This window comes from Amphiprion ocellaris, chromosome 5 (assembly GCF_022539595.1).
Source record: "Amphiprion ocellaris isolate individual 3 ecotype Okinawa chromosome 5, ASM2253959v1, whole genome shotgun sequence".
NCBI lineage: Eukaryota > Metazoa > Chordata > Actinopteri > Pomacentridae > Amphiprion > Amphiprion ocellaris.
Window position 1 is genome coordinate 26,548,536 of NC_072770.1, and position 23,132 is coordinate 26,571,667.

Sequence of the window (23,132 nt, forward strand, 5' to 3'; positions counted from 1 at the left end):
AAGAGCACATTAGATAGCCATGGCTTAAATCTTCGACTTCCTACCCTTGTGTCAACGCCTTTCATGCAGGTTGCATAATTGGTCTGCAGCCATACATGTGGCACTTTTGCAAGCCAGTGTCAGTGTTGTGACAGAAAAACTCACCCAGCAGCAGCAGTTTCACTTCTCTGGCCGCCTTCTCTCCATCTTCTCGCAGGTTTTTATCAATCATTTTAGACCTCTCGGCCGCGGCTTTGTCTTCCTGACTAACCGTACAACCCATGGTTCCCAGTGCGCGCTTCAGGTCTGCTGCTTTAGTGGCAAAATATCACCTGGGAAAAAATAATTACAATTCACGGCTCCGAAACCCTCGTCTTTGCAGTTGAAGTTGAGTAAGGCGACTTCCCCTTTTTCTTGTGACGGAGATCAGGATCGAAAATCATAAACACAAACTATTTCCTTCAACGATGTGAACTTGGGTTTCTAGCTAACGTACGAAATTCCCAAACGCTCGCTCGGTTGCTTCAGTCAGTTGGTCTGCATTTGTTTGTTTTCTGCGGGAGTGAAGTTTTCCAGCGACCGAAAGGAAACTTTTTTTCGAGGGAAGTTGACTTTTAGCTTTAGTCCTTACAGCGGAACATTTGGTTACAGACACGAAAACGAGTCACGAAGTTGGGCAAAAAAAAAAAAAAAAAAGTATTCCAGCTGTTGAAAACGGAGCTCACAGATTCCTGCCGCCGCCGCTGTTGCCGGAGTACCGGACACACACTCACCACTACTTCTTCTTCACAGGATGTTTGCCTTCGCTGCTGGTTGTGTGTATTTTTTGTGTTTTAATCCGTTTTGCTGTTACGCATTCTTTGCCCCGCGTTGAGATTTATCACGTTTGAAGCCACACCCGTAGCCGCCGTGAAGTTCCCGTCTGCCAAACAGCGAGACAGCGCCGTCACCTCCCAGGCCAACAGCAGCAGAGCCAGCGTCCACCGGAGGGGGAGAAGAAGAACATAACCGCCCACTTCCGGGGCATCATGGGTAATGTAGTCAAAGAGGGCTGCTGCTTTCACGACCTGCAGGTAACATCAGGGTTCACGTTTAATAAATAGCAGTGGCTAAATCGGAGTTTATATGATACTTGACCAATGAAAAGAGAGCATTTACATGTTTTTAATTTTTAGAATAGAATAGAATAGCAATAACTTGGTGCAATAACTATGTATCTTTGTGCAATAACATAGTAGCTGTATACTTATACTTTATGTTTTTAGGAAAGCACATTCTACATTTGTGCTTGTACTGTCTCTCCTTATGTTTATATTTTTAGGAGATATTTTTCTATTTATGTTTATATTTTTAGGGCATTTTTTTCTACCTATATTTATCTACATATTTTTGCCAATTTACATTTCTGACTTTGAATGGGAGTAACTAGCATAAGCAATTCCCCTTTGAGGATTAATAAAGTATTAGAATATAGAATAGAATAGAATAGAATAGAATAGAATAGAATAGAATAGAATAGAAATACTTTATTGATCCCCAAAGGAAAAATTCAGTACAGTGGCAAGCAGAAAGAGTAAAGTGAACCCCACCACAATACAAATAAATAAGAAATAAGAAAATATACTAAAGTAGAAAATGCACAATAAATTGCAAAATATACTATGATTTAAAAAATACTAAAGAAAAATGCATCATAAAGTGTCAAATGCTAGTGAAGGAGGAAATTATAAGATGTTATAGGTTAATACAGTGGACCCAAAGCAGTGGGTATGTGCATTATAAGTTGATGCAGAAATTTCAGCTACAACAGTTTCCACTGAGGACCTGAAGGCAGTAAAAAAAATAATAATAATAAAAAAATACATGTATGTGAAACTTTTTTATTATTTTTTTAAACATGGTGTTAGTGGTCACTCTGTTGTAAATATTTGTGACATAAGTTAGCTTAACTAAGGGAAATATTTAAAATGTAAGGTATTGGAATAAACACAGACAGAGTGAAGTCAAAACTGAGATTCAAAATATACTCAAATGTGATAATATTTCAAGCAGACTCTGTAAAGCCTTGCCTTTGTGTTACATTGCAGGACCACCGATAGTACCAGAGTGAATTTGTGTCACAACCCGACAGTGTCACCTTGTGGACTATCTCGAGAATACATGAAACGTACTACATATGTGATCACACGGAACATTTTTGCCCAAAAATTTCACTTACATACTGCTTACACAGCCATACTGGTTCATTCAAAACTATTGATATTCTGCTTAGTCATCCACATTGTGTATGCAATTGAATACAAGCAAATAATGTATGCATTATTGATTCAAATTCACAGAATGTAAGCATTTAAATGAAATCCATCTGATAGTCCTGTGGGGGTGAATCAGATGAAAAAGGTTAAGAACGACTGATGCTGTAAATTTGCAGAATAACATTTGAAATGCATTTGATGAGGTGGTGGACAATAGGAGCCAAAAACAAAAGTAGACTCTTCATCGTCAAATCTGAAAGATGATGAAGGATCAAAGTCATGTTACCCCATTATCTTTATTGCAACATTGTTTACAGTACAATAACTGCCAGCAACATATTAAAATATATAGAGATACAAGAAAATAGACATGAATTGAAGGACAAAAAGGTTTAAAAGCACTTTGAAAATGATTACATTTATTATATTTTTAATTGGACTAAAACTTTAATTGCTATTTACATTATACAAACTAGATATGAATATAGAATATAAAGGGTATACATTTATATACATTATTTATAAATGCTGGCTGATGTCAATATTTAATATGTTACTATTCAATCATACACATTTCCATAAATCACACAAAGAGGGAGACTAACGACACTATATAGAGGTTCTCAGAGATCATCTTATGTCAGCCACTAACATAGTGTATCCCCCTCATGTTGTTGCTGTGTTTGTTTTTCTTTTTTTGCATGTTGTGAGGTTTTGCATGTGTGCAACATTTACAAACTGTTTATGAGACTCTTTTTATATAACTTAATGGCTCGATGCAGACAAAAAAATAGGGTCAAACTAAGAAGAAGAAGAAGAAGCCTGGGATAAATATAACCACTGCATTGGTTAAACAACATCAAACACTAAGTTATGCCCCAGTGGCTGATTCAGATGATTCCCCTGCTTACAGATACATAAAGACAACCAAATATCTAGATATAATCGAATGAAAATGGATTAAAAGAGGTTTGATGTGTAACAAATAGACACCACCACATAATCAGTTACCCATACAGCACTTAAAGTAGTCTGGTGTAAAAGGATTTATCATTAAAAATAATGAAATGCAGGCAAATACACCAGCTCACTGACAACTCCAAGTTAGTAGGTTACTGTCTGCCAAGAAGCAGCAGTGGAAGTCAGACATGATCCACCAACACCACTCATGATATACCACTGACTAGAAAAGACAAATGTAAGAAAAAAACAATCATCTTGCATTTTATCACTGAATCAGATTGAACTGATACATCCGGATAAACACTGAACATGAAGTGCAAAACAACAGTCAATCTATCTATAATGGGAAAAGACCGACACTTGAATTCTGATCAGGGTTCAGGTTAAACGACACAACAAAATGCATATAGGTATAATAGTTCAAATACAGTGGGAGCCATGTTTTCTTTTTTAAACAACACAGACACTTAAAAAACCTCCGACAGTACATCCAATTAGTTAGTCGTCGTGTTTCAAAAGAACAGACCAGAGGAGGGAAATAATGATCACAGGGGGCTTACAGGAGCTTTAATGTTACAATTTCAAGCAGTGTTTGACAACCATCGATACGCTACTAATTCATCAACTACATTAGATTGAGTAAAGATTTAGTCATACAAAGGGACGTGCCCTTAAATCACATATATCAAATATGTCCTGTTTGCTTTTCACCTTATTAATGGCTACAAGAAGTTGTGCTTATTAAAGGAAAGTGCTATTGCTAACTGCCGACTTTTTCAAGATTGTTAAAAGATAGACATCCCACGTCTGTCATTTCTGTTAGGAATCAATCTTGTGCTGGAGACAGAAATATTTACAGACGCCAAACTGTGACTAACCACTTTGTGAAGTGACCCTGTTGTTGTTGTTTTATACATATGTTTTGGTTATCTCTGATTACTTCCAGTAAATGCTCAGAAACAACGCATCAAATCTTTCAGGTAAATATTCATCTCTGCTCAATGAGAGGAAACACTGTTCTTCATTTCACTTCTCTTTCAGATCTGTACAATCCAACGAATGAGGTCTTCAGTACCATTTATAACTGTCATTTACACAGTAATACTGAAAAAAAAGCAAGACTCTTTGCACAATATAGGCATACTTTTACATAGAGTGTAATCTGGACACCCAAGAACCATTTAAAATGTTCCCGTTTAAACCTGCCTCTCTGATATTTTATTGCCTCAGTTAGCATTAACTGACGATCATTCCATCAGCGCATCATCGGAGGTTGTCATCAAGTAGAGATTAATAATAAAAAATATACATCTAGATCATATCGTGTAGGAATGTTATGTTTAATGTGCTCACTGTGCCACATATTTTGTGGTTTCACACCCTGATCTGTCAATTGTGAGAGTGTTAACACCTCTGAAATATGAAATAAACAGCAGCAGCACAAGTTAGTGGAGGAGCAGCTAAAGGAAGCACACCATAAAGGAACAGTTCAATTTTGTTTTAATGCCACGCTAAACTAACTAGCTGTAGCTACATTTATACTGTGCAGACATGAATGTGCTCTCAGTTTTTCATCTAGAAAGCAAAGTCCAAAAATGCTGAACCGTTCCTTTAATCGTGTCCTTCCATCTGTGCAGCAGCTATTACTGTTATGTTCCTCTGTTGTTGCACATAATGGAAAATATGTAGTTATTCCAATAACTTAGATAAGAAATAATAATAATAACAATGATAGGCATAAAAATCATAAAAGAATCATCTATCAATAAATTTCATTCAACAGTTAAAAGGGAGGCGGCTCAGATTGTGGGATACAATCTAAGTAGCTGTTTAGATCAACATGGAAAGCAAAAGGAGGCAGATGCTCAAAACCAACAGGTATATAAAGACAGCAGCTCTCTACATTGTTGCCTCTCTGTTATTTTTTGGACATCCTTCTCACAAGGCACAGCCTCCAAGCGTACCCATCAATCTTTATGCACCCGGCCTCTCATCAAATTCACTATCAGCTTCCCAAGAAAGTTTACTGGCCTCGATCTGCAGTCGCTGTTTGGCAGGATGTACAGTACAACATAACCTCATCAGAGTGAGAGTGTTTGCAGACGAGGAAAAAAAGAGAGACTTCCTCAACTCAACACTCCGGGGCCAATATTCTCCACTGGAAAAAGATAGGGCATCTTCAACATCAAACGTGATTCAAAGCAAAAACAGTAAAATTACAACACAGATCTAAATCAACAATATAAAACCTGAAAAAAAATGGAAGATGATGTCTAGTGACCACTGCTGGCTTTACTGGTGCCTGATGTCCAGTCAATGATGATAAAGCTGAGGCTCATTATCATGAACAGGAAGCCAATCCCAGCGAAACAGGCAGCCTGAGAGAGGAACAGAGGGACAGAGAATACAAGAGATGACTGCATGAACATTACTCGGATGCATCACGTTCAGAGAAGGAATTATAACAAATATAATGACATTTAAGTTAAATACTTCCTCATGAAGTAGTCAAATACAGTATGTGAGTGATTGTAGACAGAAAAAATTGGCAGATTTGCTTTACTCATGGGCTAAACAGGACTTTTGAGGCTAAAACTATCAATATTTGAGATAAACTGAGCAATATCTGCTTCTTTCCATAAACACTTCAATGTATTTGACAAGGATTATATAAAAATGAACCCAATGGTTTTCTTTATAGTTTAAATTCTTTCCTCTGTTGCACTGATGTAGAGGTGTAATCCAGCATGCCAGTAAACCCTGACATCACTATTGGGTGAAATTACAGAAGCAACTGCACATTTCTGCACACACAGAGGTGAAACAGAAACTTTCAACCAGAGAGGGCAGCAAAACACCACCTTTCAGCCTGGTGTGAAGTCTTTAGATTATTTTTCCTTTTTTCTACAGAACTGTAACCGAGATATGTACAGAGACCATTTAAAGATGAAAACTGGTCAAGATTCATTTAAAAAATATATATACAGAATATATCCGAAACTTCCAAGCATGATATCCCAATTTTACTAATTGGAATTCTGAATGGATGACTGGTTTTATTCAGTATTTTTGCAGAACATTAAGACATCAAAAGGCTCATCTCATTTCTTCACGTTCAGCTCCCTCATCTCCTGTGTCCTGTATCCTGTGACCCAAAAACTGATCTTCGTCAAATCAAGGTTTAAAATGCATTTTGAGGAGAAGCTATGAGTGAGGCTGCACAGGTGTATCCTCACTGAATCATTTGCTTTTTGTCACCGGTGATGTATAAAAGAGGTGTGACACACAGCTGCAATATACAGACAATGAATGCGTGCATTGAGTATACTGTACATTGCACAATCATAATACTTAGCATTCTTGATTTGTATATTCCTTTTGTGTGTCCCACCTCTTTTATACTTTATGACCCATGTGTGTGTTGATGCAGATGATGCCGTTGTGCCACACGTCACATTTCATTGACTTCACTTTAAAACCACAGCTTAAAGGCGAGGATGTCTCATTCTGTTCACTGTGTTGCCTCGACTCCTCTCTCCTCGTGTCTCCTCCTCACCTCCTCCTCACATCTCTGGTGGGCGTGACTAAGGCATGAGGAGAGGAGCGGAGGAGAGAAATCGAGGATTAGAGACTTGGAGATGAGAAGGGGGACAGCGAAGTTAATCTTTCACCTTTAGGATATAAAATGTCATCACTTTATCAGACATTTGTGTGAAATTATGTATTAATAATTTCTGATGAATGGATTCTTGAGTCATGGCCAAAAGCATGTTTTGTGAGGTCACAGTGACCTCTGACCCAAATTTAATCAGTTCACGGTTGAGTACAAGTGAATGTTTGCTCCAAATTTGACTAAATTCTCTGCAGCCTGTTCTGAGAAATCACATTAAAAATGATGGAACACAATAATATCTCAAATAGAGGTCCAGTGTTGTTCACCATTACATTCTCAGTTTCTTTTCAAATGGACCTACTTTACTCTATTCTGCATCTTAACAGAAATATGCAATAATTTTATGGCATTCTAATGATGCTCACCAGGATTTTGGGGGTCGAGCGCAGCGGCTCTTCTTCTTTGGGTACAATACGAATGTAAAAGACAGCGGGGAAGATAAAGATGAGACAAGGGGCAGACGTGGCACCTGGAAAGCACAAAACACAAAATTATTCATGAAACTGACTCTCCATGAATTCTCACTGCCTTCAGTTCTCATTAAGTCCTGCAGCTACTCACGCGGCACTGTGGTGACGATATGGAGAGTAGCAAAAAATGGCAAGACAAATTTGTTCATATTTATTTGCTCCACTGCCAAAAATGAATATTGATGATACAAAGCTTTTGAACTTTAATGTTTGAAGTGTGGATAAAACGGATGGATTCTAAGTACTGTTTGCTAATTATCACTCTGCATTAGCAGAGACAGTACAAAAGATTTTCTTACAAATATTACTGTTCTCAAAATCTGAGGTATTATCTGTGATAATGTTACATATTGTGCAAAAAGAGTTACATCTAAAAGTAGGTGGGTAGGCTCTAGTCTGCCATACACACTTTTTTTAAAATTAGTTTGTTCTTGTGGCTCTAGATAATTGTCAATCTTCTGAAACTTCACGACTCAAACTCGTTTTTCCCAACAGCTTCCTTTAATTTTCTTCCCACTGTTTACTGACCCGCTCAAATTCGGTTTACTTTTGTTTATTTTGTAAATACAAATGCATGCATATGTATGTATACTTTTCAGCAACATTTTGCTTGTTTACACATCCAGCAGTTACAGATCAACAATATAATTCATCTGGAATTGTATTTCTGGCCACATGCAAATATAAGCCCTCTCTTTTTTTCTTTACTCTCTTTTAAGATTTGTTTTTGGTCTCTTTCGGGCTCTACCAAGTCCAGAGGGGAATTAAGTATCAGGTTCTTCATTTTGCTAACTGTGTCTGTCACATAATGTACTGCAGTACTATCAGTTTTTGGATCTTTCTCACTGAGAAAAACACCCAAAATACTGCTAAGAGTAGACAAAAGTTATAGACGATGAACGTAATACACTATAAAGTGCCGTAAAGCTAAGCAGAGCAGAAGATTCAAATGTTAAGGATAGAAATTCCTGTCATATTCTTACATGGTTTATATCATAATAAAATAGATTACATTACAGACACCAATCAGTGTTACTCAGTTTTTTATAGTTTGCCTTTTACAGTAGATGAACTTGTAAATGCTGCTGCTTTAAAGTGTTAACCAGGGTTGGTCCAACCTACCAATGACCCCAAAGATGCCCAGGATGTTGGGGGCAAAGATGACCAGCAGGTTGATGAAAGTGAGCAGAACGAAGGCGATGGCGATGTGGCGAGGCCAGTAGAAGGTCTTGTTGGGAAACATCATCTGCTGGATCGCTCGCCGTACCTGGTCAGAATAACAACAACAACAACAAAAGCTATTTCCATTGTATTTAAAGCATCACAGAGGCATTCTTTGAAAGACCAACTATGTAAATTGTGAGTTCAAAAACCGTGCTTACAGGAAAGAGTACAATCGGTACAGTGAGTGTGACGGCAGTGAGCACGGCCACACGCACACACAAAATCAAAGTGTCATACGGATCAATGCGGCTGTAGGTGTGGAGCAGCTCAGCTTCCACCTCGCCTGGAGGAGATAAAAACAGGAAAACAAGGCAGGTCTGAGAGTGATGAACCAATAGGAAGGAAGAACACTCCTTAAGAACCAACTCCAGAAGTTGACATGATTATGTATGCAACATTATTCATGAGTATATAAATAATATTAATGCTAACAGGAGTACATCATACTGTAGGTAAGAATTCTATATTTGATTTATAATGTGCAACTATTTAGATTTACATTATGACCACTAGAAGGCATAGACGAAGCATGATGCTTTTCAGCTGCACAGACTTTTAGTAGAATATCAAACTAACAACAATTAAATTGAAAGCATGAAAAAAGAAATTAAGCAAAATGAGGCAAATGATAGATAGATAGATAGATAGATAGATAGATAGATAGATAGATAGATAGATAGATAGATAGATAGATAGATAGATAGATAGATAGATAGATAGATAGATAGATAGATAGATAGATAGATAGATAGATAGATAGATAGATAGATAGATAGATGGATAGATAGATAGATAGATAGATAGATAGATAGATAGATAGATAGATAGATAGATAGATAGATAGATAGATAGATAGATAGATAGATGGATAGACAGACAGACAGACAGACAGACAGACAGACAGACAGACAGATAGATGATAGATAGATAGATAGATAGATAGATAGATAGATAGATAGATAGATAGATAGATAGATAGATAGATAGATAGATAGATAGATGATAGATAGATAGATAGATAGATAGATAGATAGATAGATAGATAGATAGACGGATAGACAGACAGACAGACAGACAGACAGACAGACAGATAGATGATAGATAGATAGATAGATAGATAGATAGATAGATAGATAGATAGATAGATAGATAGATAGATAGATAGATAGATAGATAGATAGATAGATAGATAGATAGATAGATAGATAGATAGATAGATAGATAGATAGATAGATAGATAGATGATAGATAGATAGATGATAGATAGATAGATAGATAGATAGATAGATAGATAGATAGATAGATAGATAGATAGATAGATAGATAGATAGATAGATAGATAGATAGATAGATAGATAGATAGATAGATAGATAGATAGATAGATAGATAGATAGATAGATAATTCTACAGAGCAAGGAGGACTAGGCCTCACCATAGAAAGTTAGGTATCCAAAAAGAGCAGCCAGGAAGTACATGCCGTACATAACTGCAATGGAGATGTTGGCCACATGCTGCATCTTTTTCTTGGTGGCACTGAAATCAGAAAATATTGCTATGTGATGTCACGCATACACATATATACACAAACAAACACACAACATCAGGGCACCCAATGTAAAAATACTGCACTGTGTCCATATCGAAAGCATTTAGCCCAGTTAGTATTAAATACCATGTTCAGCTCTGGGCCAACTTTGACAGTAGAAATAAAGAGTCAATAGCACATTAGGATTCATTTTTAGAAAAACAAGCAATACTGGTTCAAAGCAGGATGATACATTTACAGTAACAACATGCTACACCATACAAGCAGTGCCAACAGTTTAACAAAAAAAGTGAAAGCAGTGCATGTGAATAAGTTATGATCAGCCAAGCACAAAGCAGACACAGTAGCTGTCCTCTTTGTTATGCAACTGATTTCTTATCCAACAGAAACTTAGCAGGACTTTTCCATCAGAGGAACATACTTGCGCAGCTCTGTGTAGATGGGGAGGACCTCGGGGTGGCACACAAAGGCGAACGCCAGGATGGGGATGGTGTAGGCCGTCTGAAAATGAACCCCAACAGGTCACCATAGATACAGCAGCGCCATCCCAGACGTCTTACCACCAACCTCGCGCTTTACTGCCCATCGCTCCCTCAGACACATCACAGAGAACTAATTGTTTCCCTGTGATTAACTTGGGCTTGGCTGCAGACCAGCTTTAGCCTATTTAAGAATGCCTTACTTGTAAGCTGCTAAGCAGCAGGAATTGGTCCTACAAGCCTTGGTGAGGAAAATCTCATACATCTTTAAGGGATGCCAATAAAAACCTGATAGGATTTAATAAAAACAAGCCTGTATTTGCTAATTTTCTGGGAAGTAAAACTGTTCCAGTGGTATTAAGTTATGTAACACTACAATCAAGTTTATCTAGCTGTTATTAAGGGTTTTAAGCTCATCCTGCTGTGAAGGTATGTACCGCATGTAAAAAACAGGAGCACTTAGGAAAATGTCAGACCTTTCCCATTTCACTTATTTACTACTCTTCGGCTCACACAGGGCAAATTCAATGAAATGTAGAAATCCGAATGCCAAAGCAATTTTTTCAGCTCCTCAGACAGCTCAGCGATCATTGTCCATCTCTGAGCCTGGCATCAATCTCAGAGCATTGTTTACCATTATGAGCTTGATAAAGGTGCTGATCTCTTCTGTGCAACTGAGTGCTTCAAACCAAGATTTCCATGCTTGGATTGTGCAGTGGCAACATGCTGAGGATGACTATGACATAAGTGGGTGGCTGTCAGAGGCCATTGCAGTGGAGGTGCATTTGCAGCTTCAGAATGAGTGACATGCATAAACCTACTTGTGAGTTGAGGTTGGCCATTTTGGGGATACAGGCAGGATTGTCCTCCCCACCAGGGTCTGTGACGTTCATCACACTGGCAGTGCTGTTGTGTGCGAAGTCCACAAATGGACAAGGAGTGTTGAACTTCTTGTAGATGACCTGTAGAGTGCAGAGAAGAGAGGCGTTAGGCTGAAACTAAGGCCTGTGGGGCACAGTTAATACCAAATACAGACAGGCAGAAAATATGTCACTGAGTGAGCCAGGGAGGGAGGGAGGGGGAGAGAGAGAGAGAGAGAGAGAGAGAGAGAGGGAGAGAGAGAGAGAGAGAGAGAGAGAGAGAGAGAGAGAGAGAGAGAGAGAGAGAGAGAGAGAGAGAGAGAGAGAGAGAGAGAGAGAGAGAGAGAGGGAGAGAGAGAGAGAGAGAGAGAGGGAGAGAGAGAGAGAGAGAGAGAGAGAGAAAGCGCAATGAGTGGATTATAGCTCACACAGCCAAAACTGGGTCAGAGAAAAACAGGGAACCAACACAGCCTGGGACTGCAGCACACAAACATTAGTCCATGGCAGTGAGTAGAGAGAGGAGGGAATACTAAAGAGGAGGTGGGAGGGTCCCAGTGCATCTGAACAAGATGCCTGCCAACAGACAAGAAACAAGAGGAAGTAAAATGTAATGTGTACTTTGCACATATGTATGCCAGGATCAGAGGACTTACAGAAATGAGGAAGAAAACCATGCAGCTCAGTGAAAAGCCACTGGTGTATCCCAGGTATCCTAAAACACAAACACCTCATTAGCATTTCTTTCATCTTGGATTACACGGTCAGACTCAATCAGAATGATACAAGAATGATTTAAGACACTGTATATGCAACATCCCCCATCTCCCAGTTATCACTGGTGAGGTAAGGTGGCATTCGGCTGTCAACAAAATGGACTTTCCGCTGTATTTTCTTCAAATGTTGCAGTGGATTAAAGTGACTTAATGTGCTGGGAGCTCATTACTAGAGACTGCACCGACTGGCTCTGTTGTTCTTGGTGTCTGGGCAGGAGACAGACTTCTTATATGAGGTCAGCCAACACGCCTCATTTTCTCATTTCCAAACTGGCTTTCACTGCTTTTGTCCTTCTTTCCATTTTTTAAAAATCTTTTGCTCTTGCACGTTCATGACACACCATTAGCCTTGTGTGTGTCACAAGAGCAACACAGAGTTACTATTTTAAAACAAGTGATCTCTTGTTAATCTGAGCTGTGTTGATAATTATCAGACATATCTACAAATTATTATAAAAATAGAAGCATAATCCATGCACTGAAAAACATCTCAGGAGGAGAAACAGTGAAAATGATCAAGGCATAAAAAAGGAAAACAAGACAGCTCGCTTGGCACAAAGTAATCCTCTCTCTGCCAAGAAAAACATGAATAAGGCAAAGGCATATTTCAGACAAAAAAAAAAACAAACAAAAACAAACACTACTCCTGGAAAAAAGATAAAACAGAAAAGAAAACCCCACATATATCAAAATACAAGATATTGCACCAATTTACATTCAGAGAATGACAAGCAGGCCAGCAAGGCTTGCATACAGGTTGAGAAATTCTTACTAAAGCAAAAGACCAAGGTTCAAGTCTTGATAGTGACAAACATCCCCTCAGATGAAATGTCCCTGAGCTACTGAGCTAGTCACAATGCAAAATCTTATAAGCTCTAGAGCCTTTTGTTCTTGGATGATAACAAGCAAAGAAAAGCAAAGAATTTCCAGAGTGATCAGTAATGAATGCTGTTTGAGACACAACATTCCTGGATTCATTCCTATATATATATATATATATATATATATATATATATATATATATATATATATATATATATATATATATATATATATATAAAATTTTTTTATATTTTTATATATTTTTTTTTTTTTAAATGTATTTATCTTGACTTAACATTAATATACAGGCAGTTGATCAAAATCAAAGGAAAAACCTGAACCCTAGAAACCTCCAGTGAGGGGATCTGACCATTCTAGTATGCTGTTGGGGGCATTTTGCTGACGTGGTTTGGGTTCATTTGTCCCCACAGAGGGAAGAATCACTGCAAATCACTACCAAGCTGTGTGATGGATGATCTTTATCTTATTATGAAGCATTTCTATCCTGATGGTCTCTTCCAGGATGGCAACGCCTCCATCCATAAGACACGAACTGTCATTGAATGGTTTGATGGAAATTATATGAATGAGATGCCTTTGCAGTCACCAGGTATCAACCAAACTGAACACCCAATTAGAACTGACGTGTTCGATAGCACTTTCCACCACCATCATCAAAACTCTAAATGACGGAGTATCTTTAGAAAGAATTGTGTTAATCCCTCCAGTAGGGTTCAGAATTTTGGAGAATCAATCCCAAGGTGCAATGAAACTGTTCTGGCAGCAACGTGGTGACCAAATATATTTCTAAGACATTTCATGAGTATGTTAGCTTTTTATTTGTTAGAAGGCAACTTGACTTTTCTTTTTGGTTCTTGAAGATTTGGTTTCACATCGCAGTCGCAGGTATACATTGTCTCCCTTAACTTACACAGCTGATGGCCCAGTTATGACCTTAGATTCACATGCCTCGAGGGGTGAATCTTAAAAAAACTGCCAGGTCAGGAATCAGACATCTCACGACTGCATTGTAAGTACCTGATAAATGGTGTCATAAATCACCTCCTGTTAAAAGGTGGCTGCTCAGGAAGAGGAGGGCTATCATGTCACTTAAAAGGGACATGTAATGCAGTATTGAGATCTCTCCCCAGAGAGTTTCACACGTGACCTGGCAGTTTCACAGCCATCCACACCTTGATTCATGTGTGTTCGGTTATTAATTTACCATATGAACTAGATTGATCTGGAATTTCAAATTAGAACTGCAGAAGCTTCTTGAATGGAACATGAAACGACTTCAAGAGCCAAAATGAGAAATCCAGTTGTCTTCTGCTGATGACTTCAGCACTACTATGACCTGGATGACTGAGAATCTACCCAGAAATGTTGAATTTTCCTTTAATTTGTCAGCCATCTGTATAATTGTTAACATTACAATTTTTTTTTATTTTTTATTAAAGCACACTCAAATCATTTTTGAGAGAAGAAATAACATATTCTTCTTCTGAAAAATGAAAAGTTGAATTTATTAGCAATGTAAGACATCTTCCCTGGTCTCATATAACCATGTGGCTTATCTGGGCAGATATTAAATAATACTCCATAATTGTAGCTCCTGAGGCCCCTCAGACTGGAAAAAAGATGAAATGGGTGCTGGAGGAAGGTCATGTTGTTCCACACTCACCGAGCTGTTTCATGAGAGCCAGTGGTAATATTACTGCAACCGATACAATGATCACAAGGTAGTTTCCATTCATGTACCATTCACTGCAGAGAGACAGAAAGAGAATTAAAGGTATTGATTTGGAATTACTCGGCTTAAACACTCCTTTCAATCTCACTTCTGTTAAGCAATTGCAGTGTGTCAGATATCGATCAAGCAGATGAAGGGGAGAAGTGAGCTGGAAACCGAGGCACTCAAGAATTACGGCTTATGTGGTAGAAAAGGGCTGATTTTATATCACCACAACTGTGCCAGGTAGTTTCATTTGTACCTGAACAGAAAGGAACACAAATCAAGCTCAAGTGGCACAAGATCAAATATTTCAAGTGGAAATTTTAAGCTTCTTTGCCGCTATAGCAATAAAAGCGATGGCTGTGGCTAAAACACAGAAGTCCTGTCCTCAGTATTGTTCATGAGAGTGTTTTGGGGGGAGTTAATATTACACAAAAGAGATAACAAGGCATATAAATTGTAGTTTTATTGCTGCTAAATAAATTCATAATATTAAAACCAGATATTGCATAATTATTCTGCCATTTAACCTCAGTGGCTGGATAAAATAGTTTTAAAATGGTGTTTAAAGAGGCCGCTAAATGTGGGAAAAAAATAACAACACCTGTCCAAAGTATTTGCTAGTAGTTATTTGCTGTTGTCATCATTTGCTTGTAGTTGACAGAAGTTGTTTTTCTGTAAATCCTCTGAATCCTAAGGAATCCTGGGTGCTTTTCACTCCCATTGCATTTTTTTAGTCACCGTGGGCCCATTTTTCACTCCAATATAAAGTCTTGCACTTCTATGGAAACAGCACAATCATGGCTTAATTTAGAGAGTACACAGGAATTTCCTCTGTGCAGTATAACAAATATATAATATCATAAATCATGAAAAAGACTAAACAAAATACGAATTTGTTTGATTATATATTTTCAAGTCAACATGTACAAAATTGTTCCACGTACCCACAAGTGTTACCAATACTGTGCTTCTGTATACTATATATTGTTTTTTTTTTATTTCCATTCTTGTCTTCTATCTGTTCTTTATATACACAGCCTGCAGTTCAGTCCAGTTCAGCCAAAAAGTCCCTCAAGTTTTTATGACTGTTGGTCACAGTTCAGGCACTAATAACTTCATGGGTGTGATGCAGAGGACAACATTTTTTACTTTACAGACAATCTAGTCAGAGCAAACGCTTTATTTTTGCCATTTTAAAAAATGAGGCAAGTAGAAAAGGCTAACTTTGATGAAACAATACAATTTGAAGCTTCAATTTGTTTTATTTCCCTAAACGTCCCAGAGTTCTCATCTCTGCTCTGATAAATGCTGTCATTTTGGTGAACTTGTTCGGTGGGTTTTGGAGTTCAGAGGGTTGAAAGAAAAAGCAACTGCAGTCACCATCAGCACAGATTATGATCTACAGCACAAATCTGAAAGTCTGTGTTTTGAAGAAAACATGAGGAGAAATGCCTCTGCTAGCCCTGGGGCATTTTTATAAACTGCATTTCACAGGGATAGTTTCTCGAGTTAAAAAAATGCCAAACCGTTGCTGTACATTATCAAAGAATGCACTTTTTGCCTCCAGTGTGGGTTATTAAGAGGGGACGATAACTGGTTAAGAACAGGCTTTCAAGATCTCAAGCAGTTTTCTAAGCAGATTACTATACATGAAAGCCAGCAGAGCAAAAGCAGCTACTCAAATATACAGTGTATTCAAACAGGGAACTGAGTAGCATAATAGCAGGTTAAGGAGAACAGGCAATGCTGCTTGTACTGAACTGGAGAATGTAAATCTTGTAAAACTGACTGATCAAGTAATCGAGAATTTTACTACTACAAATGAAATAGTGGGCAAACCACATTGATGCAAAAAATAGATAAAAATCTGAAATTGTCATGAATCAGTCCTCCCTGCTGATATTTCCCATAATGGCCTAATACAGTCATTGATATTAAGATATTAATAATACAAATAAACATAGTTTATATAGCAACTTTGGAGAACAAAGTCATGAAGTACATCCCTAATTGGTGGACTTTCTTTTTTGTTCAGAAAAGCCACCAGATCCAAGCTAAAAACTGAGACATTTAATCAAAATCACCTTATTGTACATGACTCATTAAAAAAATAGCCGAAAACAAACAGTTTAAACTAATCAGAGAAACAAACACACAAACAAATAGAAAAGTCATGATTGACTCAGTTGCAGCCAACAGTATTGTGACAAAAAAAATCAAGGATTTCTTTGCTAAACTGAGGCTGTGCTTACAAAGAGCAAATAGGCGATACATACTTAAACAGAATAAACTGTATGTAGTAAAATATCTACTGCATGTAGTATGTACTGTATGTTTCCCTGTGTTGGTAACCCCTGTGTGCACTTGAAAAATTGTTGTATATGTTGATTTCCTGTTTTAAAATTTTTTTGTACAATGAATAAATGAATATTATGAATATAATAATGAAGATTTCTCTCTGCTTCTACTCATGGTTGTGCTGTTTCCATAGAGGTGCAGGAACAGAAGGAAATGAGCCCACAGTGAGTAAAAATGAGACAGAAGCGGAAAACACCCAGAACCTGCTTGGAGTTCAGAGGATTGAAATATCTAACTGTCAGGGCCCCCTCCTGCACTCTCTGGATTCCCTGCCTGTCCTGACCTCCCCCCTCCCCTCCTGGCTCACTCCCACCTCTGTCTGGACCCCCTGCTGCCTTGGAGGATCCCTGCCCTGCCCAGCCTGAGCTCCCCCACCCTCTGTCCCACTCGTCCCTGGAGCACCCAACCTGTCGCCCCGTCTGGGAACAAGGTCCTCCTGCCTGGTCTCCGCCGCTGACCAGCACCACCCTGGACGACAACTGGACCGCTGGCTCCCGGTACCGTCGCCCCCTCCCCGTCACTCCCCACTAGTTTGGTTACATTAGTTTCCTTAGCACTCCCTACTTCCTCTCCCCACTCCATCTTGATTTAATTCCTTGCACAATAAATCCACCTTCGTCCCAGCCTCGCCTCCTAGTCTGTGTGCTCTCAGCTCGGGTTCACCTCCCCTCTCACGCCGTGACACTAACTAACAAACTAACCAGACATTAACATATTAATCAAATTAAATAATTCAAATAATTACAACAAATATCAGTTAAGAAAACACCACATGATAAATGTGAGTTTTAATCATAGTTGGTTGCACAGCAGTTTGTTTTGGCTACAGTTAGCTTTGGTGACAAGTAGAGATTTCAAAATTAGAATTAGAACCTCCCAGATACAGGTAGGAGCCCAAACAATATGATAATACATTATTCATACAGCAAACAGTATGAGAATATCTCTTACGACTGACAAATTTACATTCTCTGATAGTCATATTACCCAATCGTCAAAACCCCATTCTTCTCGTACAGAATTTATGATGTGATTAGTTTATAAACTATTAGGCATAATCTGTCTTAATAATGTTATCAACTCTTTCTACTTGTATGAGCATATATTCAGTAATATGGTACCCACTGACTGATTGCAGAATATACCAAATATGACCATTGTGTTCAACCAAATGTTGTGCAAAACGAGTCTGTAAAAAAAACAATCAGCATTGGGACTAAATGGAGGAGATTAGTATGAGAGGGTCAGAACAACATATGACAATCAGCCTCCACTGACACAATCACATTAGCATCACATGCACAGCTTTGTCTGGGAAAGAAACTTCTACGAGTTATTTTTAGAATCACACTGTAGGGTTGATTCATTTCTTGTCTTGTCAGGTGGGAGACGCTGTGAAGATGCAACATCTGTGGAACACGCATCTCAAAAAAAAAAAATAGAAGCTCATCTATCCTGCTGTCATCCTGGGCCCTGTGGCCATCTGGCTCCTGGACACAATCTCTCACTGATACACACCCACATACAAAAAACCCCACAGTATTTTCACTAAACACACAGAAACACACAGATGCACAAACTCAAATAATCACAATCAAAACCCTAATAAGCAAACACACATACAGCACTCTGCACACTGACATACCAGGAGCTCGCTGATAAGCTGGCTGGCTGAGCAAACACGTAACAGCGAGGCACAGACCTCAGGTGTTCATTAATTGTGCATGTGAGCTGACCAGGGTCACATTTGTTTAAAAAAAAAAAAAAAACTGCCTCCATCCAGAGACACAAATAGGCACACACTCATGTGTTTACATGTGCAGAAGGTGGATGAAACAACAGGGCTGCTGTACATACCATACAACAACATGTATCTCTGTGAAGGTTAAAATGTTTAGCTTTGTTCAAGTGACACATTTTTTTTAAATGGAAAATGAGGAAGATGTATAACAGCCTCTGCAAATATTATTATTCTTATTAGACTTTTATCTAATTTTTTGTATTATTAAGTATTTTTCATCTAATTTCAGATGGGTTTAAAAAAAAATCTTACCTTTTTTTTAAAGCAAAGATGAATAAAAGATAAATACCTGGTGCTGAACTTCTAGTTTATTTCACTGAAACACAACAATTTGTAGATTAATTCAACAACAAAATAACATTATAAGCTGTAATCCATTGTAATGTATAAGTATAGGCTCTGTCATTAAGGTTAATTATATTATATTCCACAAATGGTTGTATTTGTTGCAGTTATTGTGTTTGATTGCATCAGATTGTGAGGTGTCCCTGTTATTTTTCCCACCCCCCATACAATTTAGCAATACAAACGCACACCCACTGATAGGATGAATGCCACTGGGACAATCTAGTCTGTCATTTCAAATAAACAGTGATTGTTGACCAGGGCCCACAGCACTGACACTGTTGCACAGAGAGAACAGAGCTGACACCAGAACACAATGTGGGCATGTTGTCACAGTACATCTCCTCTAATGTGACTGTATGCACTAGGACACAATCTACACATGTATGAGGAGCCGTGGTGGCGATGGTGGTCTACATTCTCCTCCCTATAGGCTGAAACCAGCACAGTGCATGCGCTTGTTTCTAAGATTAGCTTTGTTATAATTAGAGGGGATTAATTCCATCCATCCATCCATCATCTATACACCGCTTAATCCTCACTAGGGTTGCGGGGGGGGCTGGAGCCTATCCCAGCTGACTCAGGCAAAGGCAGGGGAAACCCCAGACAGGTCGCCAGTCTGTCGCAGGGCTACATATACAGACAAACAATCACTCTCACATTCACACCTACAGGCAATTTAGAATGATCAATTAACCTCAGCATATTTTTGGACTGTGGGAGGAAGCCAGAGTACCCGGAGAAAACCCACGCATGCACAGGGAGAACATGCAAACTCCATGCAGAAAGATCCCGGGAAAGCCGGGACGCGAACCAGGGATCTTCTCGCTGCAAGGCGAAAGTGCTAACCACTACGCCACTGTGCAGCCCCGGGATTAATTCCCACTATTAAAAATTTCTATGAAACTCTTTGCTCATTTTAGACAACATTCTGCATCTGAGCATGTCTCCCTTTCCTCCACAACCAGAAACAAAAAGTAGGTGAGTAGAAGCTCTAACTGGGCCAAGGGTTGAAGGGGTAAGATCACGCTTGTAATCCCGTCCAGGAAAGTGAGTGTTGTTTGTCTCCGAGGCCACCTGCAGCAGCCAGTGATATCCCACGGTTTACGTTTTCAGCTGCGGAGTCGCGCTGTGTTTTCATGTGTGTGCTCTCCGTGGCCGAGCTGCTCTCCTCCTCTGGGGTCGCTATCACAGCTGTTTTCATGCCAGCTGCTGAACAAATCCAGAGTAGAGCCAGGCCCAACGACTGGCGCAGCTCGGCAGGACTCTTCCAAAGACGGTGCATTAGCTGCCACTGAGCAATAATGCTACAATGCACTGCTTTTTGAAGCAAAAGTAGATTACTCCTTTGAGCTGTAGGAGGTATGACAATGTCTACAAATGTCACACTGAACCTGATGTTTTATTTACTCATGCTCCCAGAGATATTGCAGTGAAAGAATCCTGAGTAGGAGAATAGTGAAATGCCAAAGATGGCGGTTATATGACACCCTTCCTCAAAAAAGGAAGCCACCTGCTTTATAACACGTGAACCAGGAAATTGTCTTGTTGCACTGATTCAAGTGCAGTGACATAAAGCTCGTTCATGCATAGTGGAAGTATAACCTTTGAAGAAAAATGCATTTTGAACTTTATTATGTCGCAAAGTCACCAAACTTTTGAAACATTTGTTGTCAGATTTGACTGATGATACTACACATGTATTTTTAATGTCACAGTCACCATAGAAATTGTAGTTATGACTCCCTCCTCATTCATTTAGACAGGAACTGGATCTTGCTAGCCCAAAATAACAACACACGTGGCTATAAAGAGTTTGGTTTAATACCAAAGGAAAATCATCATCAGCAAAGTGATAACAAGACAAGCACTTAGAGCGCAGTACTCCACCAAGACCGCTCAGTCCTTGTGTGATTTCTGACGGATAATTCCCGATAAGTCCGCAGCGGTCGATTTGTAGTAGGATCCCAATCATGTGATCATCAGCAGGCAGCTGATGTAGTGTTCGCTTGTTGTCATAGTTACCGTGACGCCGTGCCGCTATCTCGCAATGATACAGAAATCTTCAACAAATCCGTGGATCCAGACTAGAAGCTGCATCACTGTCAAAATCTAATCACTTGGTCCTTGTGTCATTTCTGACATTCCCTGAAAATTTCATCCAAATCTGTTAGTTCGTTTTTGAGTAATGTTGCATACAGATGGAAGGACAGATGAACAGACAAACGTACACTGATCATCACATAACTCTGCCACGTTCCTTGGCGGAGTAACAATTTCAATTTTACTTACAAGGCGCCAATTCAGAGCATATGTCATCTAATGGCATTTAACATAGTAAGGTGAAGACCTGATGAATTTTAAACAGAGAAACCAACAATCAAAAGAATTTAAAACAATGTTTTAGCATAAAAGACATTTGCATTTATCAAATGGTCCAAAATACCAGAAAACACATAGGTAACTGTCACGTATAGTCACACCTCAAAGACCCATTCTGAGCCAGAAAAAACTGTCTTGAAATTGCATATAGTGTAAGAAAAACTTTTATATACTTCTTATATCTTTTATATTATTTCATATCTTCTTTATATTTATTTATTCATAGTATAATAATCTCTCAATTTCACCAAAATCTGCTCTTCTAATTTCATAAAACAATCCAATATCCTTTTGGTTTGGACACAAAACAGACCTGTGATTGATTATGACACTTAGTAGCACAATATATAGAGGTTTAACATGCATGTATTTCGAGTGAAAAACACAAATAACCTCATTTTTTTCCCCTTTTTTTCCAGAACAACTGGATTCCTTTTAGATTATTTTAAGAGTAAATTTTGTGCAAGACAGGATGAAGTTTAGTCAAACTTCCACTTTTAACTCACTCATGTTGCCATAGTGTGAATAAACACTATTTGTGTCATGTTGTCCACTCACCCTGCAGGCTTGTCCACCCTCAGAAACGCCTGGATGACCAAAGGGAACTCATACTTGACTATGTAAAGGTAACTGGACATGGCTGTGGAAGACACAACACACAAAGCACATATTAATCCCAAGCAACAAATCCTGCACTACTACGAGCTTTACCCTAGAAACGTCAGAAGACATTTTAAAAAATGTGAGCTTGTGTAAGCGTGAGGACAGATGGCAGTGGGTGACCTCACCTCCAATGTTCTGCAGCGTGATGGCAATACCTGCAGCCATCTTCCCCGGGGTGCCGAAGGCCCTGTAGCCGAGCTGCTCATACGCACGAATACCTGAGCCCCAAACACGAGCAGACAAAAGAACATTATCCACATGTGAAACCCACACTAGCACTGTAAGCTAACTGCATCTAATTAAGCTTAACAAAGATAAAGTGATGTGCAGCTGGTCAGAGAGTGCACACATGGTCATCATCTGATACTGAAGGGTGACATTTACGAATCAGAAGATTGTCTAGCTACATACGTACCTACAATACCAGAACACTTTAGCAGCAAGTGGATGGAATATGATGAAAGCCCGGCTACCACTGTGAGGAGTACCCTGAAACGAATAAACGACAACTTCTATCAGCGACAAAAAACACATTTTTTCACTAATATCAAGAAGAATGCTTTCATTTTTTGGTGGTTTTCCATTACATTGTTACACTGTATGTTACCCTGCAGGCTATTTATGCAGCTGCAGCATCGACATACATTTTCTGGATGCTGGTATATAATCCGGAGCCCCTGTGGCTCCACTTTACACCAGATTGTTACTGCAGCTGATGCAGGGAGGGTGCCCTGTCAGCCCCTCTGCCCTCCATAACCACACACACACACACACACACACACACACACCAGATGGGCTGT

General features: G+C 38.9%; 2 protein-coding genes across 3 annotated transcripts in view; both read right to left on the reverse strand.

The window, feature by feature from the left end:
- LOC111581870 (guanine nucleotide-binding protein G(i) subunit alpha-2-like) overlaps positions 1-942 on the reverse strand; it is a 58,810-nt gene extending 57,868 nt beyond the window's left edge. Inside the window, exon 1 of the mRNA XM_055010573.1 lies at positions 145-942. Coding sequence (XP_054866548.1) covers positions 145-262 — 118 coding nt within the window. The 5' untranslated portion in view covers positions 263-942. The remainder of the gene's footprint in view (positions 1-144) is intronic.
- A 1,569-nt stretch (positions 943-2,511) lies between these two features.
- The window catches only part of LOC111581921 (sodium-coupled neutral amino acid transporter 3-like), a 47,645-nt gene continuing 27,024 nt past the window's right edge, over positions 2,512-23,132 (reverse strand). For both annotated transcript variants that reach the window (XM_023290326.3, XM_023290334.3), the window contains 12 exons: positions 22,748-22,821; positions 22,458-22,550; positions 22,228-22,309; positions 14,730-14,812; positions 12,104-12,162; positions 11,412-11,552; positions 10,533-10,612; positions 9,998-10,098; positions 8,723-8,847; positions 8,463-8,607; positions 7,236-7,339; positions 2,512-5,575 (listed from right to left, as the gene is read on the reverse strand). In XM_023290326.3, coding sequence (XP_023146094.2) covers positions 5,471-5,575; positions 7,236-7,339; positions 8,463-8,607; positions 8,723-8,847; positions 9,998-10,098; positions 10,533-10,612; positions 11,412-11,552; positions 12,104-12,162; positions 14,730-14,812; positions 22,228-22,309; positions 22,458-22,550; positions 22,748-22,821 — 1,192 coding nt within the window. In that variant the 3' untranslated portion in view covers positions 2,512-5,470. The remainder of the gene's footprint in view (positions 5,576-7,235; positions 7,340-8,462; positions 8,608-8,722; positions 8,848-9,997; positions 10,099-10,532; positions 10,613-11,411; positions 11,553-12,103; positions 12,163-14,729; positions 14,813-22,227; positions 22,310-22,457; positions 22,551-22,747; positions 22,822-23,132) is intronic.